The sequence below is a fragment of the Uloborus diversus genome, chromosome 2 (assembly GCF_026930045.1).
Source record: "Uloborus diversus isolate 005 chromosome 2, Udiv.v.3.1, whole genome shotgun sequence".
NCBI classification, from domain to species: Eukaryota; Metazoa; Arthropoda; class Arachnida; order Araneae; family Uloboridae; genus Uloborus; species Uloborus diversus.
This window is the reverse complement of record NC_072732.1, coordinates 175,563,033-175,590,141: the sequence shown is the minus strand read 5'-3', so window position 1 is coordinate 175,590,141 and position 27,109 is coordinate 175,563,033. Positions and strand designations below refer to the sequence as shown.

Sequence of the window (27,109 nt, the reverse complement as noted above, 5' to 3'; positions counted from 1 at the left end):
AATTGCAACCAAGTAAAGCATAACGGCACCTAAGAAAAAAATATTGGTTGCTAATGGCACCTAAGTAGCTGATGCTAATTTCGACCTCTGGGTCGGACGAAATATGTATGGCCGACCACACAAATTAAGATTCTTTCCCAATGACATTCTAAGCGGTCGGACGAGTAATGTATGGCCGATTACGCAAATTAAGATATATACGCCGAGCAGAATGATAGTTCTGGAATTAATATAGATATTAATACATGATCTGTAATTATGCTTTAATCATGATTCAATTATTCGCTGCGATACATCGACCATCTCCGACCCATGCCCTCGAGTGCCACTGCTTTGGGTCAAACATGATTTAAATAGACCTAATGAAATTCTATCGAGGTCGGATGTATAATATGAGACTTAATATGAATTTCCAGTGAAATACTATATTTAGCGATAATTTAATAAGAATTAAGGCAGATTTACGGCGACTAACCAACGTGTGTCACCGCGGGTCGTATAATACAGCAGGATTTGGATAGCGCTTTCTAGCTGCTTCCAAAGTTCTGCAATCAGCGATGAAAAAATCCGAATAACTTTTCATTTTGAACTCTTTTTAACAGTTTTCGAATTCAATGTACGATTTGAAACTCGCACCGCGTTCCATGACGGTAGCCATTTTTACACGAACCAAGCACGCACGCATGATGGTCGGAACTAGGGATGGAACGTTTAGTTCGGACCCGGTCACAGTGAACGGGTCTTTCAATTGAACTAGTTCAGCTTTTAATTCAGTAGAAAACAATCTAGTTCACTAGTTCGTTTAGTTCTTAGTTCGATTTTGTTTAGTTCTCTTTCTCTCGTTCGATTTGGTATATAGTTCATTAGTACAGGGTGGCGACAGGAACTGTGAAAAAAAGTTCCCTGACTTTTCCCTGATTAAGTTCACCAAATTTCCCTGATTTACGTTACCAATGATAATGGTTTTCTTTCTTTGTTCTACTTGAAATCCATTGTATGTTTGTATAAAATGCAGTATAACTAAAGATATATTTTAAAAAGATGCTACTTTTTTAATAAAATGGTTAAAAAAAACATATCAAGTCATTTTTTTGGGAGAAAAAACCTACAAAACAGTATATTAAATTTTTCTACAATGGAAATATTATAGAAATTTTTTTTAAAAAATACTTTGCTTCCAGAATTCCTTAGCATAAGAATTTTAAGAAACTATTACAATCTCTTAAAAACATATGTGTATTTATGATATTACTAAAAAGTAATTGAAATTGTTTTGAACTAAGTTCTCAAACAGTATAATAATTGTTACAAGAATAACAAGTAATAGTGAAAGAATGGAAGTACTTTAGTTATTCTTACATTGACATATTTATGCAAAACAGATGAAACCATTTGACATCCATTCATAGGGAGCTTTTCTCTAATCAAAAACATAGGTTTTAATGAATGAATACAGCATTTTAACAATAAAAAAATAAAGATATTTACTTAAGTACACAAGTTAACTGTATTTCAAATGATTTCAGTATGTAACGAAAAAAAAATCTTAGATTGCTTTTGTAACAAACAACTTTGAACTGCAAGAAGAAAAAAAAAGGAATTAGTTAGTTTCAAAATATATAAAAGAAGTATATAACTTGGTTATAAAATTAAAGAACCACTTAAGTCTGAAGAAAAGAAAACCTTTATAATCTGCGGTGACAACAAATAGTATAACGGCAAGTTTTTTTTATTATTGAAAGTTCAATTTTAGCAATTTAATTGAAAACACGAAGAAGTAATAACTTTTAAGCTTTTATAGTATTAATTCAAAAACCGAAGATTTCTTCTTGACATCATGATTGCAATATGCTAATTACTTCAAGACAATGAAATAAAGGCAAAGGAGCTAAGGCATTAATGAAGGCTTCCTCTTTGCCTGTATGGTTGTTTATTTTACATAGCATTGAAAGCGTAAAAGGAAATTTCAAGCTAGGTAAAATAAACAACCTAAAAGACACAGAAGCAATCTTAGGAAGTTCATCCTGTTGTTTAATAAGTAAGATTCAATACTTTGACGTAGAGGAAAACAGATGCACAAATATACGGCAGTGTATAATCGAGCTTCATTAATTTTACTTGCTTTTTGAACAGATAATTGGCAGAAAATGCGTAGGGAATTAGAGTACTGAATTTTGTAAAGCAAAAAGAAATTTTTTTTCTTCATAAAATCAATTTTCCCTGATTTTTTGTTATTTTTTCAAAATTCCCTGATATTTCCCTGACTTTTCCCTGATCTCCCTGATCTGTCGCCACCCTGTAGTAGTTCTTTTCTTCATCTTGTTCCCTGAACTAAAGCTGACTGTTTAGTTCAGTATTGCATCTAGTGCGACTAGTTTTCCTGAGTGTCTCTCACAGTGTATCTTCTTTTAGTTCAGTCATTCAAGATTCAATGCAGCAATTGTTTAGCAGAGGCGGGTGGGGGAAAGTTCGGCAAGATTCTTGAAAAGACTTTCAATTCAACCACAATGCACGATGGATGGGGCGTGATTAGTGAAATATGCCGAGTACGTGCACCTTGTCACATGCATTGGGCGCGCTTATTTCAGAGTTAAATCGACAGATTATTATTATTTTTATTTAAACTTCAAATTATTTCCATTGCACGAATCGACTTTAATAATGAAAAGAAAAAAAAAAGAAAAAGGCTTTGTAAATACATTTTTTCCCTCTTTCTATTATTGCAAAAGAAATTAGGAACAGACTTTTTTGTGCTTTCTAATAAAAATGTTCCGACTTTCTTAAAACTCATATTTTTCTCAATCCATTTGCACGGGTGTGAGATTTTTACGCATATATTTGCAGTTTTCCCCTGGAATTTTAGGCATTTTATTGTGGTTTATTCAAATAAAAGGAACCCCTATGTATCATAAACGAAGCATCAACTGTTTAAAAACAATTTGTGTGCTATAAAAATATTGATTTGTACGTGTTACGCCTGCAACAACATAAAAATCATTGTTTTTCAAATACAATAAAAATATAATCTTACTAATATTATATATGCGAAAGTTTGTCTGTATGGATGTATGGATGGATGTTTGTTACTCTTTCACGCAAAAACTACTGAACGGATTTTGATGAAACTTTACAATAATATAGCTTATGCATCAGAATAACACATAGGGTAGTTTTCGTCCCGTTATGGGGGGCAAAACCCCCTTAGGGGGGCAATAAAACACAATTTTTGTGTAAATTCTCTAATATTGGGATGAAAAAATACTTGCACATATTTACATTATATGTCCATCGAAAGCTCTGATTTTTCTGCTGAAGATGGCACCTGTTTGAAATTTCTAAGTAGAATAAAAAACGAGTTATGAGCTTTTTAGATCCATGTTCGAAGGCTTTCCTCAACTCAATACAGTATTTAGTGTATCATCTCAACTCCCTGTTGATAGCGACAATTGTTGTATTGTTGACTTTCTTTGCTTTTCGTGATTGTTCAAGGCTTTTCTCAAGTCAAATCTTGAAGTAAGATTTTTGCACAAAATTGGCAAATAACACATGATTTGGCTGATGATTTTCCATTTAAACGGAACTTTAATGAAATTAAGGTTTTTATTATTATTTATGCTGATTGAACACTTACTCATTATCCAAACAACCAGCAGATCGCCAAAATTTTTGCAGAAAGATTTCCGTAGCTGATGCATTTGGCAGTTTTTTCAACGTTGCTGTTTTTTAAGCCGAAGACTACGTCATAATGTTTCTCAGCTTTCACCATGTAAACAAAATATCGCCAATCAAAGAATTTTTTACCGTGTTAAATAATCCAGCAACTAAATTAGGCAAATCCATAAACAGCACAAAAACTTCCATTAATTTTCCTTTTTGCACAATTTTGAACTATCACCAAATTTTATTACTTATTTTGGTAACATTTCGGATGAAACTGTTTAGCGCCATTTTATGGTGACCAAAAATATCTCAGCATCTGGCGGCGATATCTCTGTAACGAAAATTAATATCATATCGTTTTACAAAGTATGGAAAGAATGGGGGAGCATCATCGAAGGTACCCCGAAACGACTTTCGCAAATTCGGTAAAATCGCATCGAGAGCCAATGATTGAAATTTCCCGAAATAACTAAAGCAAGTATAAGGGGATTACGAGCACAGCTACTTTTTTTTAATCACTTCGTACTTCATTAGCCATACAGAGAAGGTTTTAGACTCCATGTTAAAAAAAAAGTATCAACAGATTAATCTTTTTAAACATGAGAAGATTAATTTCATGTTTTTTAAATTTGTATATGCTTAAATATAGTGCTTTCGTTTCTAAATCAATACTACTTTGTTCTTTATACTTATTGCTATTTTAGTTTTATGGGTAAGGAAGAAACTCTATTTTTAATCACGCCAAAAAGATGTGTTTTAAATTCTTTCACTTAAAGCAGAAAACAAAAGCAAGTAACGATTTTTTCTAATAATTATTAATGACCCAGGCAACGCCGGGTATTTTTGCTAGTATTTCATAAAATGAGTACAATATCATTTACTCAATGTGTTTTGAAAACTTCGCAACCAAGGGCGTCCATATAGGGGGGCAAGAGGGGGTCGAGCCCCCCTTACAAATTAGAACTTACTTGCTTTTAGTGCTTTTTTCTTTACAAAAATGTAAAAACATTTCTTTTTGAGCCATTAATGAATAGGTTTTTAAAAATGTCAAATTTTATTGACTCTAATATGTCCTGAAATCGGTTTCCACGGGGAAAATATCCCGCTAAACTATAGGGGAAAATATCTGAGCCCCCCCCCCCTTACAATTTTTCATATGGGGGCAGTTCTCAAAAGGTGGGAACAAAAAAGTTAACTTTGAGCAATTTCAAAAATTTTCGAATTTGACATCAATTTTGATTTTATTCTATAGTATGCATACCTAGAACACAATATATGAACATGAAAAGACAGCAGGTATTTGTAAAAATTGTTAATTAGCAAATTAAATCAGCAATCTGTAGGTAACAGATTTTGGACATTGTTTTCCTGTAGGTAACGGATTTTGGACATCATCATAACGTAAGTTTCACCATTTTTGACAATTGTTAATCTGATTTTTAACTTTTCCAATGAAAATTTTATTTACTACTTTTTAAATTTTGCAATTTAATAATAAAGAGGATATTAATGAAATACTTGAATGGCTATACATGCTGCTCCTTACATTTAATAAAGTTTTGGAATGATTTTGAAGAAATTGATGCAAGGTTAAAAAAAAGCTTCAAATTAAAAATAATACAATTGTAAAAAGTGACATCAGTTTTAATAATTAATATTTTTTCTAATGTCATAAGAATTAAAATGATGTCTAAAAAAATTATTGAAGAAAGAAATTCGTATTTCTATTTGGAGATCGTTAAATTATGTTTCTAAAAGAAAGAAGAGAAAAAGAATTCTAAAATAATAAAAGCGAAAAAAAAAAAAAAAAATGCTAGCGCAGGTGATAAAGTCGCCAAAACTGGTACAGCTGACAATAAACTACATTTGTCAAATTGGAATTCCCCTCTGGTAACCTTTAGCTTATCGTATACTGTGTTGTCGCCAACGGAGGTTTGCTTGGCGATTTTAGCGCAAAATGGCTTTCGGTTCGATCATAAGCAGCCATGTTTCTACTGTAATTTATGTATTGTTCAATGTGTAACATATTAATTATGCAGAATACCAATGGATTAAAGAAGATAACATTATAATAACGTTTTTTATTGAGGTTGGAAGACAGTAGATCATCAAAAATTATGAATAAATGGACAGAATTATCGGCGTTAAGATCGTAACGCCATTTGGACATCTCACATGTACATTTAAAAAAAATTATTTTTCTTCTAAGATACTGCATAAAAGCTTATGAAAACACTTTTAAACAATTAAAAATTGATTCTGAGGCTCGATAAACACCTTTAAAATGAAAACATCATATACTTAGTTCTCAAAAAATAGCATTGTAAAGATCGTAAATTTTGGACATGCATCAAATTTCAAACTTACTATTTTCTAAAATCGTTTACAAAGTGAATAATCTGTCTTTACTTTTGTTATTTGTGTAGAATATTAACAAAAAATTATTTAGTGTAAGATTCATACCTTTAAATTTTTTTTGAAACGTATGGAAATAATTTTAAAAAATTTTTCTTTAATGGTACATTTGCTCAGTTAACGTTTTGGTATGTCCAAAATTGCGCCTTTTAGCAAAGAAAATATGTTTTTAAGGGCATTTAAAGAGCATTTTTTCCATAATTTATGTCAATTCTTGTCTCTATACAGTATTATAATTTAACTCAAAAATTTTTGAGTTAATTAAAATGAAAGTTATTTGGTGTCGAAGCTTCAAAGTTGAGGTCTGTGTTTGCTCCCACCTTTTGAGAACTGCCCATGGGCGCCCTTGTTCGCAACTAGTCAAGTTGGTTGACCCCATGGGTAATTTTTTTTATAGTTTTTGAATAAATCTCCATAAGTCTTTTTTTTTCTCTTAACATGTATATCATTTTGGTTATGTTAAGTAAATTATCACTTTTCAGTGCAGGCTCTACAATCTTTCCTAGTCGTTGTGTATCTTTTGAAACTGGCGCCTTGTCTAAATTATTTTTCGAGTTTTTATAAGGAGTTTCACGAGAAAAACAGAAATGAAGGCGCCCCTAAAAAGTTGCCGCCTGAGGCAAGGGCGTCAGTTTGTTCCCCCAAATTTCTAGAACGCTTTCAAGGCAAAATATTTCAACAAAATATACGAGAATTTAAAATATTCGAAAGAAAATGAAAGAGCATCTCAATCATATCATTAAATACATTGAATTAAAAACTAATACAGTAAAACATTTTCAGTCGCCATAAATTGTTTGCAGAGCAGAACCAGATAATATTCTTAGCGAATTAGTGGCAAAATGAAGGCAGGGGGGGGGAGGAGGTGAGAATATGTCTTCTATGAAGAAATTAAATGTATAGCAATGATAGTGCTAATCCAAAATTTTCCATTTGAATTTTTTTTTTTTTAACTTGAATAGTTAATGGAAATCCTAGGCGCGAGGGAAGTAGGAGGCGTGTCAATCCGTCAAAAGTGTCAAATTTACGCATGCGCAAGTTTCTAGGTCGGATGCCGAATCCAGCTCCAATGGTCGGTGCCGCAACCATTGCAATTTTTTTGTATAAGGATCATTTTCATCCTCTTCACAAGTTGTTCCATTTCATTTTCCACCCTTCCTTTTTATGTATTCCTCAAGACTCATCAGGTACAAGGATTTGATAGTCTTTTATAGATTTTATGCAATATAGTCAGACAGTATTAGCTACAGCTGTTGTTGAACGTTAAATTTTTATCAGTGTCTGGAATTGCAACATATTACATATGTATTTTTGAATTGTCCTCCATTGCAAGTGAAACAATTTATGAAGCTGTATTAATCATGCCTCGATGGCTCCCTCAATACCATCAAACATTCCTTTCCCAAGAAAAGTTACAAAATAATTTCAAGTAATCTTGAGGATGTTTATTTTTTTAAACAATTCATTTTTTTTTGGTTTAAACTACAAAGAAACTATATCTAAAAATGTATTTACTTTTCATTATCTGAGATAGGTATAAACTAACACATAGCTTTCATTCTTTTCTGTTAACCCATGTATGTCTAGTGTATAAATTAAATCAAATCAGCCAAGTGAGTACTTCAAACTTTCTTTTGAGTTTTAAATAAAATTTAAGAAATGCACCAGTGAAACAACTTTGTTCACATGCACTTCACTTCTAAAATTTTCCATACTGTAACCATGCTTACCAAATTCAGTAAGTAACCGCCCTATAGTCAGGGCTAAGGCAGAAATACATCGCCAGCTCAGTCAATTCCAGCCGAGGATTGCAGTTTCGTGCTTATTAGCACTCATCAGCACGGTTTTCTTATGCCGGGCTGATGAGTGCTAATAAGCACGAAACTGCAGTCCTGGGCTAGAATTGACTGAGACTGAGCTGGCGTTGTATTTCATGCTCACCATACCTAAGAATTATGGGGGTTTTTTTCAGTAATTTGAAGTGTAAATAATTATTAAAAACATTACCAAGATATAAACCAAAAATTTTCAGAGGTTTTTTTTTTCTAAATTGTAAAACTAAAATAATTTAAAGTATTCTTTTTAAAACAATCCTTTTATTATTATTTTTTTCAAATTTTGATGTAAAATGATAAACAATTTGATAAAACCAAAGGCTTTATGTAGAAAATATAAAAATAATCTAAAACCATGTAAAAAATGGAAGATCTAAAAATGCCTAATTTTGGTAACAGACGTACTGGCACATCCGTTGCCATGGTTCTATCTAATTATTTTTATCAAATGATAATTATTTCTTAGTATGATGTTGTTCATTTGAAACTAAGCCTATATTTTGGGAGTTTTCTGCTAAAAAATAGATTCCTGGCATCATTTTAAACCAAGTTTAGTAATGGACGTACCAAAGTAAGTCAGAAAAAATTCATAAGCATTTTTAGAACATTTTAAACCTATTGTTGAAAAAAACTTTATAAACTAATCAGAACCTTGGAATATTATGCAAATAAAACAGTTGAAAAGAACATTTTTAAATAAGTAGTCTAACTTATTACCCTTGTGTATTGCTGTTTCAAACTAATTGATAATGCATAAACATAAACTCAAAACCTAAATTATATTGCAAATATAAGCATTATTAACCCATACTCAAAATCTGCAAGATTCTGCCTTTAAAACGAAGTATTATTCAAGTTTTTATGGCAAATTTGAATTTTTGAGAAAAAGTTTAATTTGAGATGATTTTGTCCTCTATGTTAGAAGCGAGAAAGCGACAGGCATATAGTATTAAGGACGTGTTGAGGTAAATAGGCATCTGCAAAAGCTGGCATACCTGAAATCTAATAGTTATGACCATTTCTGCCTGTAAACCAACCGAATGTTTGCTTTACCATATTGTCGAGACTGTAGTACTCTTTGTTCAATACAAATTTCTTTAAAAAATTTAAAATCCCATGGTTTTTTATAAATCGCCTAACATTTCATTACCCAATTTTACGAGTGAGCGTTAACCCGGGAGAACGCGCGTCTCCTAAGCGAACATTAGGACGCGCGGGGGTCATAGAATGACCCCAAATCAAAATTCATGCCTACGCAGTTGTAAACATTGTTTAATTTTTTTTTAAATCTCAAAACCACATTGCTTAACCCTGCTAGGCATTAAAACCTTCATTAAGACAAACATAAAATACATAAATTAACTTTTTGCGCGCAAATCTGTGTATCAACATGTTACGCATATTTTTTTACTTTCAGCTCATATAAATGTTGCAGATTATAACACAGTATATAAAATCACAAAATTAATCACAGCTAGTGTTCTAGAAGTGATGTTTTTAATATGTAAACTGAAAGATTTATAATAAAAATGTTTTTAAGTTTAATCTAAATGCTAAAGAAAATTTTTCGTTTATTTTCATTTCTGTAAGAATGAAGATCTTTAAAATATTATTATTGTTGTAGAAAAATTCAAATACATTTCCACTGATAGAATGAAAAGGGCATGATAATCTAATTGAAGAAGTGCCCCTTTCATTCTGCTTTTCTAATTGGTGAATAACTGCATTTTTTGCCATTCCTTTTTTTTTCTTCAAAGAAAGTTAAAATATATACATTTATTTTTATCCTAATAGTACAGGGAATACTTTCCAAATGCTTGTTTTAAAGTACAAAATGTTTTTAATGTTATAAATTTATAGATTAAAACAATTGAAACAATGTACATACCAACTTTCAATTATTCTTTGCTTTTCTGGAGACAACAATTACATACACTAAAAAGGTGTTCCTTGCAAACAAAATTTGCACACAGATTGCAGGCTCCCGTAGTTTTTATGTCCTTATTTCTTGGACAAAATATGCATCTTCCTTTTGAGGCAACTTTTAGTTTCTTTTTTGGAGGTTCTTCAGATTCAGGGCGACAAGAGTTTTGTAGATGTTCTCTTAATTCATGGGACAAATTCGGATTATCCATTCTTTTATTGGTGTAATCATTAATGAGAGATAATGCTAAATCCTTAATAAAACGTCGTCTCTTTTGATACAGAATAGGCGGATCCTTATTTGACAGCAAAGCAATCCTGGCATTAATAGCAGCAACATTCAAAATTGAATAAAAAATCACTAGTGGCCATCTATTTGTTTTGCGAGCAGTTGAGTAGTTTGCAGCCATTTCATCTACAACATCGACAGCTGCTTTTGTGCAGTTGTAAAACGTGATGTTTTCTGGTTTCTTAGCATCTCCGGTGTCTATGTCAATTGCATCATCATTATGCATTGTCGAAAGCAAAATTACGCATTTACTTTTTTTCGGAACATAAGACACTAAAGTAGCATCTTGCTGAAAGCCAAAGATGGAAGAATGTATTTCTCTTCCTTTACACATTTTAAAGTCAACAGGTATTTGTCTTTTATCTTTTCTCATTGTTCCCACCAGCGTAATCTTTTCGCTAAGTAAATCCTTAGCAAGTTTATAACTGGTGTACCAGTTATCTGTAGTTAGATTTCTGCCGGATTTGTACAAAGGTTTCATGAAATGCTTCACAACATCATCTGGAGAATTTGACACTTTGTAGGGTCCATCTGGCTGGCAACCAACATACACTTCCATATTACTGGTGTAAAATGTCCGTGCATCCACCAAAGCAAAGATTTTTATGCCATATTTTGCAGGTTTTTTAGGCATGTACTGGCGAAATCCACAACGACCACGAAAAGGCTCCAATTTTTTATCAATTGTCACGTATTCTCCCAAAGTGTAGTACTTTTGACAGTTTGTAACAAATGATTGAAAAAAGTCTCTTATGGCTGCGAGTTTGTCATACAACTGCCTCTGCTTTCTATCATGTATATTATCGAATCTCATACAACGTAGTAGAAACAAAAAACGTTTGTACGACATTGTTGTACGGAAAATGCTGACACCTGTTCCGTCAGTTGCCCATAAATCCCGCACATTCAGTCGTGAAGTTTTGTGTAAACCACACATATATAATAAACCTAACAAAGCACGAATTTCGAGAGCATCCGTTTTACGTGCATCTCTATCACGAGAAAAATTTGGTGCGCATTTCTCGATAAATATGTTTGTACACTCCACAATTATTTGTATCATACTATCGTCGATGTATAACTCCCAACTGTTCAATGGGTTTGTCACATTTTTCGCTAGTCCTTTAGTTCCAGGTAAGTGCGATACAATATTAAAACAGCGAGTTCGAACATTCTGCCTAAATTTAGTTTTCTTCCACTTTACACCATCTTTTGCGAAAAACCATTCCGAATTATTTAGTTCTTCATTTTCTGAATCACCATCCTCTTCGGATTCCGTGTCATGCTCGCTGAAATTTTCATGATCTGAAAAATGTTCTTCCAAAAAATTATCAACTGCATTTTCTTCATCTATCGACTCTTCATCAGATTCAACTTCAGCTAGAAGTGAACGTAAATGTTCCATTTCTTTCTCGTATGGAGTCGGCATTGTAACGCGCAGGCTAAAATTTCAACGTGATGCGAAAAGCAACGATCGAAAACGAGCGAAAGCTGTATCAGTCAAGCGAACTAGTTGATCTGTCAAACGAACGCAAGGACGCGCGGGGTCATAGAGTGACCCCAGTAACTGACCAAACGTGTTTCGGATGAATACAAATGCCTCAAATTCTTTCGAATTAGTGACAAAAGGTAAATGGGGGGTAGAAACTCAGCTACTGAGCAGAAAAAGAGGAACAGGTGGCTAGTTTCCCAGAAAATGGAGGTGGAAAAGTGCTTGGGGTCATAAAATGACCCCCGCGCGTTCTCCCGAGTTAAGCGGACCTGAACGAGAGTTCACATTTAACGATTTTTGCATCAGTCTTTATTTTTAGGTGCAAGACAATATTTTGCCAAATTCTTAATAAATTCCCAAAATAATGTCAACAGCTTTGATGGTTATGTTTATTTATAAATCATGGGTCTTTCTTCGTATTTGGTAGGGCTTGACCTCTTTCCAAGGCCCTAATACTTGTTTCCTAAACTTAATCTAGACTAGAAAGCATAATTGTCTACCAATTATCACTTCGTACATGTATGAGGAAAAATATACATAACGCAATAGAAAACTTCAAATTGTTCTGTCAAAGAACAATTGAGGAAAAAATATAATCCAGAAGGACAATACACGTAGGACTAAATATGACATAAGAAGCAATGACGAAGCGTTTGATAATTCAATCAAATTTTGCACAAAGAAATCATAGTAACATTTATAAACAGAGATAGAGAAGTACAAAAATATGACTGTCACATCAAGTTATATTTGCATATAATAAAAATAAGAAAACCTAATTAACACTTACAATCAGGACGTCTATTAGTTAAAGTCATTTTGATGTGATGAAAAACGAATCCAAGTACACTTGAAATTTTAGAGTAACTTTAAAAAAAACTCTCGGGAAGATTTAATTCAAAGTCAATCAATATTTAATAAAAAAAATTATGTTCAATAGTACACATAATCTTCGTCATTTAACAATCTACGGGGTCTTCTGAAGTAAACGAAATCTCCTCACAACCTCGCACTCGCATTATCACCATTTTGAAGTGGTTACAGATGCATTCATAGGTTGCGTTCGACGAACTTCACCGGTCGACCGGTAAGTAACTGGTTACAAACCGCAACGTTCTATGATCTACCGGTTACCTCACCGGTTACCATTCTAAGCAGTTGATTGGCTGATTGGAGCAAGTGATCATTAGTTGTCACGTGAATAACTAACCGGTCGCTCTCGGTCGTGCTCGTCGAACGCAACCTATTTGCAACTATGGAGGTTATAATTTTTTTACTACGACGGGTAATTTTTTTAAAATCATCATTGTTTACCTTTGAATATTGTTTTCTATCAATTATTATGAAGGAAAGGATGGAAAATTTTAAAAAATATTCGATTGAATTTTACTTGTAAAAGTAATGATAAGCAAATCTGGCAAAGATGCTTCTTGTTGCTGATTCGCTGAAAGTGTAACTCAATCAATCAATTTGCTACTAATGGAGTAAACAAGCACTCAAATCACTGAAAGCCAAGTTTTTCAAAAATGAAAAAGTAATATATTTATACTTTAATGAGTGAATTTATTTGCACTCTTTCCTGGTGATAGTAGACAGTTTGAACATTTTTGTTACAAAATATTAAATGCATCATTTCTTGTCCCCTGGTCGAGGGATGATTTCGATGATTGGGAATCTGGCGATCTTTCATCATTAGAGTCAGTTTTTCGCTCCAGTGCCTGTGCGAGAGGTATTTTTCGTTGCAAATCTAAACAAAGAGATCCAAAACATCTATTCACATAGGGTTACTATAAATCAGCAAGATTACCACAGTAAAATTATCTACTCCAAAAATGAGACGACCGCGCCAGATTTCCAATTATCGAAATATCCCCCTTATCAAAGAACGTTTTTTTCAAGGAAAAGAGAATATAAATTAATAGACAATAATTGCGGTTAAAGAATTAAAAATAACAGTTATCACTGTCAAATGATTTAAACGCAATCCAATTGACACCATATCATGAACCTTAATTTTCTTTAAGGAAAACAATTTCGTGTGTTAGATCAATTGAATAAATGCATATCAAAAATACTTGAATGCTGCCATTAAAGTACCAAACACAGTAATAATACAAAGTTCTGAACTTTGAAATATAATTTTCAGCAATCTACAACGCAGATGAAGGAAAAAAAAAGTTTGCATTATTTAACAACATCAGATTTATTGTGAAAGCTAAATCGATCACCAGAAATGCTTAAAATCAGATGCTAATGCAATTATATTGTACCTTTCGATTTTCCCCAATTCCAATCTTTGTTAGCTGAAATTTTAAGTTTTTTTTTTCTTTTAAAGTTTTATCTTTTTCTCCTCAACAAACGTAAAGTCAACAGATCTCCTCAAGAATCTAAGACGCAGTGACATGCTGTTTCTGCTATTAGGGTTAGTCTGAAACCTGTAGTATATAATGTGAAATTTGCTTATTTCTTTCTTTTCTTTCACACACACAGATTGAGGTTTCTGCTATTCCTCTAAGGAAGCTTATACCTCTTATTTATTAATCAACAATGTTTCCAGGATTTTGTTTTTCCAGGACAGTACAAAGACAATAGATGGTGGTGCCATCTATGGACAGTTCGAGAGACAATTTAGAACCAGGCCAAGAGCCGAAAAACTTCCTAGTCTGGCACCCCCAGAGGTATCGTTTCACTTGGAGGAAATTGTAACCACAAGCATATTTAACCTCGCCCTGTCACCATTAATGAATATGGTGGGTTTTCGACCAGTGAGGATCGAACCCGAGACCCTCCGATCCCGAGTCCATTGCCTTACCGATCAGGCTACCACGACCCATTTGCTTATATACTACAGGTTTTAACTCCTAAATATTTGTGGAGAGATTTGGATATTGCACTTCATTTCGAGCAGTAATTGTGTCGCTCCCAAAATACAAAAACACTAAGTCTTTGGCTAGACTTGCCAAAACATTTGGTGACAATTGAAAATGTTACCAAGAGTCTCATTTAACAAGAGAATATTTTGATAATTGGGATTCTTGTGCAATCGCCAAATTTTCGATAGAGATCATTTTAATTTGCAAAATATCATCAAAGCGAATACGTTAAGTCTTAGCTCTTAATCTTTGCTATCAAAACATGTAGACAATAGTCATTGCTGTAGTTAGGAAGAGGGGGACAGGGACGCTGTCACCTGAAATATTTGGTTTTTATTATGAAAATGATGCAAATGTAATGTAAATAGGTTTAAAACCATCTTTTTTTAATTTGTCCCCATTCCCAGTTTCCACTTTGGTTCCCCTAAAACCTGTGAAAGAGGAAAGTCCCCACTTTGAATCTTGTTTTTTTTTTTCTTTCTTTCTTTTCTTTTTTTTTTTTTTTTGTACTGAATTCAATAGCAAATCCTTCCTCTGTTTGTCAGCATTTAACATCCGTTAAAGGTACAACAGACACAGAATTTAAAGCTTGAAGCATATTAGAAGAAAGAGTTACTTTCAGTCAGTAAAAACTTCTTCAATTAACATTGATAGATTGTTTTAATGTACTGTAAGTACATTAAAATAAGTTGTTAAAGTTTTCACAAATTTGAAGACATTGATCGCATAAGCTATTGTTTTTCTCACAGAATTCTACAGCTATTCATGAAAATATTTGTAAGGTTTGTTTTCTTCCTTAGTTTCCCACTCCACATAAGTAGTCACTCCTCATAAGTGGTCAAAAATTTTAGACCCCTTGAGTTTGACTTAACTAAGTTTTACTGTAATTAAATGTTTTAATACTAGAAAATTATCAAGATTAAAGCTTACCCCCCGCCCTTTACAAAAGTATTGAGAGAGTAAAACTTGACTGTAACTCAAATCTCTATTGTACTTTTTTTTTCCAAAAAAAAAAAATTTCAATAAATTCTTTTGTACATTTAGAAAAATAATTTTAGAAAAAAACTAGTAAACATCCATAAGCAACATGCATCAACACAGAGTATTTCTTTCCTTTTACAGCCATGTTGAAGCCCTTATCCTTAACCTGGGAGGATGCACAAAGGGCATTATCCCAAGCCTTCTGTAAATAGTAATTACCAAAAAACCTGCCATCAGTTCATTTATCAGTAGCTGAGTTTGGTCGAACCATCTATCTTTTTGTAGCAGTTTGAATTGATTTGGGGTATTTGTGCTCCACTAAAACACGTTTAGTCAGTTACTGGGGTCATAAAATGACCCCGCGTGTCCTGCCGTTTGTTTCACAGACCAACTATTTTGAATGGCCAATACGGTTATTTTGTTTATATCCCTTTAATATAGAAGTTATTTCATGCAAGTAGTAATGCCAATACAATGCAAGAAATAAATATGACCTTTTTAAACACTTTTTGCTGATATTGGAACAAAAAATTATTTCATCATCAATGAAGAATTTGGAGCTAAAGATTTTTTAGAAGAGAAATTCTTATATCATGAAAATTTAGCGAATATGATACAGAGTTGAAAAGGGATGGAAATACTTTAAATAGAGTGAATTACTGATTTTTTTAAATGCAAAATATGATGTAAAGTAAGACAAGATTGCCTTGAATGTAGCATTTTTTTTCTTTTTTTTAGTTTTGATAAAAAAAATGAAACATTTTTAGCATTAACTCTACAAGTTTCTGCATCAAAAATACCAATAACAGCATTTTAGTTGTTATAAAGTTTGTAAAACTCACATAAAGCATTATTATTCACTGTGTGTCGGAAAATGATTTAAAGAACATATGTATAAATGCTTTCATTATAAGTGCAATGTAAGGCTCATTTGTAGATCTCACATCTAAAATTCAATTTCAATGTTGAAAGTTATAAAACATTATGGTTTTAATGATAAACAAGTCGAAAAATTATGTTTTTATTAGCCTTCGATTTTGATCTGGGGTCATTCAATGATCCTCGCATGTCTTAACGCTCTCCCAAGAAGCACACGTTCTCCCAAGTTAAGATAGTTCTGATATAATTTGTACTTGAAAAAAAAATCACTCGATAATGTGCGTAATACAATAACTACAAAATAACTAAACATGAGAAAATGGAAGCAAAAAAAAAAAAAAAATGAATGGTTATATACTGTTATTGGATGCTATATTATAGTTATTAAAATATTTAAAGCTCATTACATTGAAAATCAAATTTTCTAGTAGAATGTAATTTAAAGTTCAATATGATTGATCAGTTGAGTACTTTTGATTGTAAAGAATTAAGTTGTCATGTTAGATAGGTTCTAAAAAGATCTTTTATTTTCAGGTCCAGCAAACAAAAAACAGCTGATTCCCTTGAACAAGATAGTCCTTCTGTTCATAAAGTATTTTTTTTCTGAAAATTCTTTTTAGCGATAAAAAAAAATACAGCAACTGGGTTGGTGTCCTGCTTGTCTGGTCTTAGTTAATTAATTCATCAATCCTTATGAAGATCAAGAGCGCTTTTAAAACTAGTCACCCCATTGCAAGTTACTGTTGCGTGTTGCCTCTTTTATTCCATAGATTCCAAATGCTTACAACCATGTAAAAGTAGTGATTTTTGTCTTAACTGAACAGTATCAGGCCCAGATCTATAAAATTTGTGCCCTCCTGTAAAAAAATCTGTAGGGCCTCTTCCTAGTGGCTAGCAGTGTATATTTGAAACCTTAATAATTCTTAGTGCTATTTTTTTTCTATTTCTTGGGACGTTGGGCCTCTTAAGATTGAGGGCCTCCCTGCACTGCAGGTGCGCAGATCCGGGCCTGAACAGCATATTCTAAACAAGGTCTTACTAAACTTCTGAATAAAGGTAGAAGAACTTCCTTAGAATTATGTGAAATAGACTTATTCATAAAATCCAACATTCTGTTGGCATTGCTAACTAAACTAAAGTCTAGAGTTAAAAGACTAGAGATGAGAATGGTCAGAAAATTATGTATCAGGAAAAGTTATAAATCTATTATTTCTCAAAGGCTCTTTTTTTTCGGAAACGCCATAACTTCTTCTATACTTTTATCAATTTTGAAAAGATTCAAGATTTTTTCCCTCGCTTTTGGCAAAAAATAAACTAACTTCACATTTTGCCCCCCTGAAAGAAATTGCACTTTAAAAAACAAAAGGATGGATTTGTACGGTTAAAGTGTACATTTCCACTCATGTTGTTGCAAGGGAGAGCTGGATACCTCAGGCAGTGGAACACTAGGTTTTCTACCCAATGGTCCAGGGATTGAGTTTCAGATCGATTGCTCCGCTTTTGTAGCAGTTTAAAAGAAAGTAATTGTATATAACACTTAACTGTTTTTGATTTGTACATGGAATGCATGCTCTGATTTTTGCTAGCCATTTTTCTTAACACATAATGAATCCCCCCCCCACTCCCAACCAGGGGCATCATTTCAGCATTTCGTTTGGGGTGTCGAGTTTCTTAAATATGAATTTCCTAAGAACGGTATAAAATACATAATGTTTAAAAAGAACTGATAATTAAATGGTTTTAATGTTAAGAATAATTAGGTTTGTAAAGAACAATTAAAATTTTTTCTACCGAAGCTTTAAATTAATTTTGTTATAAGTTATCTCACAAAATGTCTCAGTACTAGTTTTTATTTTTTTGTAAAGTTTTAATCTGCTATTTTTGGAGTCAGGAAGAACAGAAAATTTTGTAACTATAGTTAATCAATATCCAATGACTTAATTTATTGCCAGTATAGCTAAAGAGAAAGGTCTTGCTTTGCCTCATTGCGCTTCGAAGGCAATTCTCTAACCTCCTGAAACACGAAAGTCAAAATTGGTTGACGTTCAGTTCTCCTACAACTTTCTGGTTGTGTGCGTAGTTTTTTACACCGATGAAGAGGCTCCATTATTGTAGCCTTGAAATAGCTATATGCTGTATTTTCGTGTAAATTTGTGCTTTATTTACATAGGTTTTTCAATTTAATCACGGAAGTCATCTTTCAAATGACTGACCTGATTGAAACAGTCAAAAACAATGGGAGCAAGAAAGTTATGTCAAAAAAGCACATTTCCTTTAGATTCCTCTCTTTAAAATAACCAAGAAAGCTTTTTAAATAGGCTAGTATTTATTTTGTGTCATTAAGAAGTATAATCACAATTCACAAAACAATTCCTCTTCTCTCATGCTATTACTTATAAGTGTAATATTTTCTTTTTCGCTTTCTATAACCGACTTACATAATATTGAAGTTAAGACCAATAATAAATATATCTCATTAAATCCTGTCTCAATTTCTTGAGAAACTGAATTGATCAGTTTATTCAAAATATTGATTTAATATTTTGACTAAAACTTCATCTGGGTTTTGTCACCTCTTCCACATTGGCATACATTAAAAACTGTTACGAAAGTTCTGTCACAAAGTTCCACACCTGGTTCAAGTATGCATTAATGCGAAAATTACTAAGAGTTTCAATTGTCAATCCAAGAATTAAGATTAGCGAATTAAAATTTTTATGATAGAGTGTAGCATTTATCAAAAAAACGCTCCGCAGTATGAATAAAGTAAACAAAAAATTCAGACAAAGGCATACATATTAAAATGACATCAAATTTTTTATCAATGAAAAGGTCGCTTTCCAGTAATTCTTCCAAGGGGCTTTTATAACTCTTGAAGACCATCTTGTGTCACTCAGAGATTGTCAAGTAAAGAGCCTCAAGATAAATTGTTGATGTGAAAGTATTTTTTGATGTGAGATGTTTTTCAAAAATAGCATATCTTTACAAAAAGTTCCCATGAAAGCATATGATACACCGAGTTGCTAAAATGTGTTTCTAGTGCATGGCGTCAATGAACACTTACTAGCTGAACATTAAGTTATAATATGAGCATAAAAAGTTTTGTAAAATGACATGGAATTTACGCGTAAAAATTGCACAGACTCTACACTGTACGGGTATCTCATACAAGATGCTCCATCATAACATAGATTACTCAATTTTGAAATATTTAACCCATATGAAGAGATTACTTCTTTAGTTAAGGCAAACACTTATCCTCCATCAGTTTTTTCTATTCTGAAAATTCAGGCAAATGATTTTCTAAGTTATCTAAATTGAATTTTACCATTTTATATTATTCTTAGTGAAAAATTTGGGGGTGCAACCGCCCCCTCTCGCACCCCCTATTTGCCGCCCCTGCTCCCAACAAAAGCAAACCTAATGCTGTATGAAGGAATAAATGGACAAAAGTGAAAAAAAAAAGTTATTTTCAACATTCCAGCCATGGTCATCAAAAAATTGCTTTATGCATGCATTCCTGTTAAAAGTATTTTAATCCAGCTGGAGACCTGCCTGTTGTAAAGCCTCTGTAAATAACTATGTACATAAGCGCATAATAAAATGATCATCCCTCATCAGCCTTTACTTATTACTAGTGGTACCGCATTGCTTTGCCCGTAATAGAAAATTAAAAGGTCTTTTGGTTCGCCTGTATATTTACAAATAATGTATGGTGAATTTTCTCGCCAATTGGCTTGTACCCCATGTTATGGTTCCACGTTATGATAACTTCGTAATTTACTTGTCCATCTTATGATATTTTTGTTCTTAAAAGTGGATTAGAAAAAGAACCACATCGAATTTTCAAAAAATCGCTTCGAGGTGCGCACCCCCGTGGTACAAACTAACTTTGTGCCAAATTTCATGAAAATTGGCCGAACGGTCTAGACGCTATGCGCCTCACAGAGATCCGGACAGACAGAGGGACATTCAGCTTTATTATTAGTAAAGGAGATGAATTTTTAAAAACATCAACGTTATTATTAAAAATATTTTTATGGGAGACATTTATTATTATTAAAAGCATTTTAGAAACTTTTTGAATATTATGTATCATTTCAAAATCCTTGAAAGAATGACTGCATAAGCTGATTTCCTTTTGCATAAATGTTATATGAATGTTACCTCAAATCTGTTTTTTGTAATTTTAGCATAGCAAACAAAAAAGGCACAAAACAAGATCAAGCAGTGAAGAAGACACAAGGGAAAGAGATATAAGAAAGTAATTATTTTTTGTAGTTTAGTTTATTAATCAAGATTTTATTGGGTAACTTTATTTAGTAGTACAACTTTGAAATCGAAAATTTTAATTTCTAACCGTTAAGAACTCCTCATTTGTATTTTATTGCATCACGAGTTTTCTGAGGGTGTTATGGGACGTCTAAAGTTTGGTTATTTCTATCGTCCTATCTTTTCATGAAACCCAATGTATTTTAAAGGGTTTTTTTTTGTCCAGTTATCTGGCTCTCAGAAAAAAAAATAGTTCCGTCGATTGTATTTTTCCAAATGCTTATCTTTGGGCCATATTGGCAGCTAGGGTAGATAAAATATTGCTAAAATAAAATTCCTCAAAGTTTTTAAATGTCAAGCAATGTAAGAAATTAAGCTGTGAAGTGAGTAACACCAGTATAAAAATTACTCATTGAAAAATGTATTTTAACAGAACAGAAATAATAAATGACAAAAATGAAAGTCTAAATTTTTTACACTGAAAATAAACAAAATCGTCTGTGTTATCTTTTGTCAACATCACGTAATTCGCCATAAACATATTGCTGGCAAAGCACATATATGCTTTTTCATGTCTTTAACTTCATCTTTCTGACATGCACCCTTTAACATACTTCTCTTTGTCAACTAAGCATTTCTCTAAATTTAAAGTTTTATAAAAAATGATTCTAATGAAAAATCAATCAACTTTGTGCAAAAACCTGCATTACAAATCAATTCTACGCAAAAGCCAATAAAGAATTGATTTAGTGGCAAAGCCACAGCTCAAAATATGTTTTGAAGAGGGTTCTTTCATTTTTTTTCCTAAATATATTACACCCTAATTTCCCAGAATATCATGATTTCTATATATAATTGAGCTATCATAGACGATATTCATTTCAAACTAAAAGGAAACTATACAATTGCAATGCAGAAAACGATGGGAGAAAAAAATATTTTAATATCTCATAACCAAAACATAGATAATGACTGACTACATTTTCTTAGGAGGGAGTCTGGATCATTGAAAGAGAAAAACGTGTAATAGATATTACTGTAATTTGACAGATGTCAGAAAAATTAATGCTATGATGAAAAGTGAGCTGTATCACTAACCCATCAATTTTTCTGATGGTATACTTCCAGTAATCCATTACGCACGATATGTGTAAGCGATCATATACATAATGTGTCATTATATGAAAGTTTTTGAAGCTTGAGGGCATACGCTATATAGGGTGTGTATTTTAAGTAATGAGAATAAGTCCACAAAAAATTTATTAGGGATACCGACACAAATCTTTAGTAGTCTTAAAAAATGCTCTTTGAGCATCAACGCACTTCTGCTTGTGACGTTTCTATGCTTCGTGCGCTCCCTGGAAGTTACTTTCCTAAACATCCTTCAGAGCATGTGTGCAACCCCTTTTGACATCATCCAGGGTTCCATGGTGGCGCCCTTTGAGGGCAGTATTTTGGGGAAAAGGAAAAAGTCTGCTGTTGCAAGGTCGAGGCTGTGAAATTGTTAAGATGCCATATTTTGTCAAGTGTTTGACAACCATGAAAGACGAGTTTGGCGCAAATCTTCCTCATCCCAAGATCCTCACTGATGATTTTGTGCACAAGTATTTTACCAGGCATCGCAGCGTTCCTATATTCCTATATTTTCCTATATTTCTGAAAAAGGTTCCTATTTTCCTATAATTCCTATATTTTCAGTTTCTGCTTCCTTTTTTTTTACTTTTTCCCCGACTTTTTGCTACTGCATTTCCGCGAGCGACGCGCAGACGCCATTTTATCTAAGCAGGGCTTCCAAATGGTCCGCTTTTCCCGCCAAAGTTCGTTTTTTTATGGTAAAGTCCGCTTTAGACCGCTTTTTAACATTTCAGTCTGATTAGTCCGCTTTTACATAGTTTTTACTTAAATATCACATTTTAAAAGTTTTTTCATTTCGTTAAAAGTTACTGTACACCCAAACACGCCGCCGCAGCGCGTGTTCAACCAAGTTCGTACGCCCAGTAGAAAAACCTTAAAAGGTTATTGGAAAAAAAAAGGTCTTTTTTTTTCAAGTGCTTGAAAACCTTGAAAATGTATGAAAAGTTTCTTTATTGCTTGAATTCTTTCAAAAATCATTGGATTGTGTTTCAATAGTGCAATTTTCTGAACATATATATATTCGGTTTGATTTATCGCGAAAAATTGCTTTCGTGTTTAAGGTTTCAATCCCTTTGCGTCTTGTTAATATTTTGATGTTTTTACAATCCAAAGTGATTTTGACATGAACTTAGCTTAGCTTATTTTTCGTTTAATTTCAATAATTAACGAAGGAATTATTTTGGAAACTATGGCGACATTGAACTTACTCGGATTTCGCGGAAAAATGCTTCTCGCGTTTGAAATTTCAATCCTTTTGCATCTTGTAAATATTTTGATGTGTTTCACAATTGGAAGTTATTTTAACATATGCTACCTTAGTTTAGTTTATTTTTCGTTTAATTTTGGTAATTAAAGAAGGGAAAAATTTGGAAACCATGACAACATTGAACTTATTTGTACTTCGCGTAAAATTGCATCTCGCGTTTGAAATTTCAATCCTTTTGCATCTTGTGAACATTTTGATGTTTTTGACAATTGGAAGTTATTTTGACATATGCTGATATAGATTAGCTTATTTTTCATTTAATTTCAATAATTAACGGAGGAATTATTTTGGAAGCCATGGCAACATTGTACTTACTCGGATTTCGCGGAAAAATGCTTCTCGCGTTTGAAATTTCAATCCTTTTGCATCTTGTAAATATTTTAATGTGTTTCACAGTTGGAAGTTATTTTGACATATGCTACGTTAGTTTAGCGTATTTTTCGTTTAATTTCAATAATTAACGAAGGAATTATTTTAGAAACCACGGTAACATTGAGCTTATTCGGACTTCGCGGAAAATTGCTTCTCGCGTTTGAAATTTCAATCCTTTTGCATCTTGTAAACATTTTGATGTATTTGACAATTGGAAGTATTTTGACATATGCTGCTATAAATTAGCTTATTTTTCATTTAATTTCAATAATTAACGAAGGAATTATTTTGGAACCCATGGCGACATTGAACTTACTCGGATTTCGCGGAAAAATGCTTCTCGCATTTGAAATTTCAATCCTTTTGCATCTTGTAAATATTTTGATGTGTTTCACAATTGGAAGTTATTTTGACATATGCTACGTTAGTTTAGCTTATTTTTCGTTTAATTTTAGTAATTAACGAAGGAAAAAATTTGGAAAACATGACAACATTGAGCTTATTCGAACTTCGCGGAAAATTGCATCTCGCGTTTGAAATTTCAATCCTTTTGCATCTTGTAAATATTTTGATGTTTTTGACAATTGGAAGTTATTCTGACATATGCTGCTATAGATTAGCTTATTTTTCATTTAATTTCAATAATTAACGAAGGAAATATTTTTAACCCATGGCAACATTGAACTTACTCGGATTTCGCGGAAAAATGCTTCTCGCGTTTGAAATTTCAATCCTTTTGCATCTTGTAAATATTTTGATGTGTTTCACAATTGGAAGTTATTTTGACATATGCTACGTTAGTTTAGCAAATTTTTCATTTAATTTCAATAATTGACGAAGGAATTACTTCGGAAACCATGGTAACATTGAGCTTATTCAGACTTCGCAGAAAATTGCTTCTCGCGTTTGAAATTTCAATCCTTTTGCATCTTGTTAATATTTTGATGTGTTCCACAATTGGAAGTTATTTTGACATATGCTACTTTAGATTAGCTTATTTTTCATTTAATTTCAATAATTAACGAAGGAATTATTTTGGAAACCACGGTAACATTGAACTTACTCGGACTTCGTGGAAAATTGCTTTTTGTGTTTGAAATTTCAATCTTTTTGAATCATGTAAATGTTGAAATATTTTTCCCAATCGAATGTTATTTTCCCATATGCCACCTTAAATTAGCATGTTTTATGTTTAATTTAGTAGAAAATAAATGTTTTATGGGAAACATGCCAACATTGAACTTGGTTCGTGAAAATATGCTTCTGTGAGCTTTCAATAGTTTTGCATCTTATAAATATTTTTATATTTATGACAATTAGAAGTTATTTTGACATGATACGTTTTAATTTTTATTTAAATAACTTAAAAATTAATAATTTTTGTGTTTAATTCGAGTTTATTTAGTTTTTCAAACTTAATTTTGATTATTCTTTGCTTATTTTCGTTTATTACTGTTTTTTTGTGTGTGGGGGGGATATTAAATTTAAATAATTGAGTACATAGCATTTTAAAGTAGCATTTGTATATGAAACAAAGTTGAAGTATGTAATTTCATCAAGTTGAATTTGTGTACATCATTTCATCGTCATGATGCCTGCTGTTGTTCTCATGTGCCAGCTAGGCTGGCAATTAGGGGTGCACTGCTTCATTTTTCCAACCGCACTGTCATTTGGTGTGAAGTCCCACTTCCACAGTACATACATGTCATAAGGACCAGTTTATAGGGTAGGCAATTATTCACAGCATAACATTAAATTCACACAAAGAAAGGACAAAAGAAAGTACGTCCATGCCCGAGCCGGGATTCGAACCCGGACCTTCCTGTCGCAGTCAGACTTCTCTGACCACTAGACAAGGCAGGCGGCATGATGCCTGCTAAGGGGGGATTTGTTCCCCCCCATAAAAGTTCAAAGCACTCATGGCCCTGCAATCATGGAGTAATTTTTTAATGTAAGCTTTATGATTCTTGAAAATATACTTTGAATATGAAAATTGCAAAACTAAGCCTCATGTGATCTGCTTCCCTTTGTGATTGAGCATTTCAGACATTTTTAGGAAAACTTTGAATACAGTAGATCTGTTTGGTGTGTGATAGATTCATATCGGTTGTGAAGGGTATAATGCTATTAAGAAGCATTACAAGACAGAAAAACACAAAAATAATTTTAAACTAAGGAAAGATGAAGCACAGCTTCATCTATCCTTCTGTGGGACTACCAGCAACCCCCCCCCCCCTCCCATCCAAATGTTTGTGTAAATAATATTATTATTCAATGGATAAAAAGAACAGTTGTGCAGAAGATAAAGGAATTGTATCATTAAAAATCTCAGTATTATGGTTAATTAACAAATTATCTTCATGGATTTAGCAGCAGGCAGCTAATTTGCCTTTCGGTTCTTCCTTGAAATTAAATGAATGGTCCTCCCAAGGTCATCTTTTTAATCCTAACTGGTCCTCTTTTTAATTGAAAATGGTCTCCTTCCTTTTCTAAAGCTAAAATGTGTTGAGTGCCCTGTACCGTGTTTCTTCCTGAGTGGAGCAGCGTTTGACTTTAGCTCGTCTCTGCAGCTCAATTCTGAGCCCATGAAGCTCCTGCGCAAGTCCTCAAAACTTCACTTTCGAACTCGGCGTCGATGAACTTGGGCGATCATGATGGGCGCAGGGCTGTGTAGGTTTTGATGATATCATTCTAGGAAGGGCTCTCCGGCCACTTACCGTTTCAGGTCTCCACACGCACGATTTTTTTTTTTTTTTTCGGAACTTTGCGTTTGGCTGCGGTTGCAATTATTGCTACTTGCGGGATAGCTCATCTCAACTTCGATTGTTTTGGTTTTAATTGTGTGGAATGTAGGTGCTGCAGTTCGCGTATAAACTAAACGTTCATTTTAATAATAATGCCTCCGAAGAGGCTGCACAGCCAAGTTTTCAAAAAAGAATACGCAAAGCTGTTCTCGATTTTAAAAGAATTGAGGAGGTCGGAAAGACATGCACACTTTGGGGTCGTTCCAGACACAAATTGGGTCCGCTTTGTGGCCCCTTCACAAATTTACGCATCGTAAAAGCGGCCCCATTCACAAAATTCTACATTCAAAAGCAGCTCATTCACAAAATAAATATACAAACAACATAATAGGGTAAATCTGGAGCTATCATTTTTTTTCCAACCGGAAAGCTACCGGACCAGCAGCTACGTGTGAAACATAGTCGCCATATTTGGTCATTCACAGGATGGAATCAGACAAGATGCTTAAGTGCTTAAAATTCTAAGAACAAAACAGAATTGTATATTTAGACTTATTTATGCGTATGTATTGCACTTATGTCAGGTAGTGTTATTACATGTTTTTAATCAAATAGTAGTGCAGTCGAACCTGTTTATCTCGAACCTGCCTATCTCGAAAACCTCTCTGTGTCGAAGTTTTTCATTTTCCCTGCACATAAAGTATTAATTCAATGTTTTCCCCATGTTTGTCTTGAATGAAATTTTCTGAAAACCTGTATAACTCGAATTTCGACTTAAGTGTCTTTCCTGAATTCCCTCCACAACAATCTTTATTGACTGGAATTTGGAGACAGAAAGCACTTTTCTTAATATTAGCAGTCACATAATCCTCCAGAATTAAAACTTTATGTACAAAAAACAAGTTTTCCAGCAATTAAATCCGTTCTGAAACTGAGAGGAAGGGGACATTGTTGATTAGTAAAATTGCTCCGA

The 27,109-nt window shown here is 33.0% G+C and overlaps 2 protein-coding genes across 2 annotated transcripts in view; one reads left to right on the top strand and one right to left on the bottom strand.

Annotated features, from left to right (window-relative positions):
• Positions 1-9,808: 9,808 nt before the first annotated feature.
• LOC129216672 (uncharacterized) lies at positions 9,809-11,551 on the bottom strand. The gene has a single exon (XM_054850888.1). It carries the CDS (start codon positions 11,549-11,551, stop codon positions 9,809-9,811), a length of 1,743 nt encoding a protein of 580 aa, XP_054706863.1.
• A 1,526-nt stretch (positions 11,552-13,077) lies between these two features.
• LOC129216671 (pre-mRNA-splicing factor CWC22 homolog) overlaps positions 13,078-27,109 on the top strand; it is a 106,087-nt gene continuing 92,055 nt past the window's right edge. The window contains exons 1-3 of the mRNA XM_054850887.1: positions 13,078-13,148; positions 16,882-16,939; positions 20,541-20,611. Of these exons, the coding sequence (XP_054706862.1) occupies positions 13,141-13,148; positions 16,882-16,939; positions 20,541-20,611 (137 nt within the window). The 5' untranslated portion in view covers positions 13,078-13,140. The remainder of the gene's footprint in view (positions 13,149-16,881; positions 16,940-20,540; positions 20,612-27,109) is intronic.

Bases quoted from the DNA above. Each gene is read 5' to 3' on its own strand.
- LOC129216672 (XM_054850888.1), bottom strand. From the start codon at position 11,551: ATGCCGACTCCATACGAGAAAGAAATGGAACATTTACGTTCACTTCTA.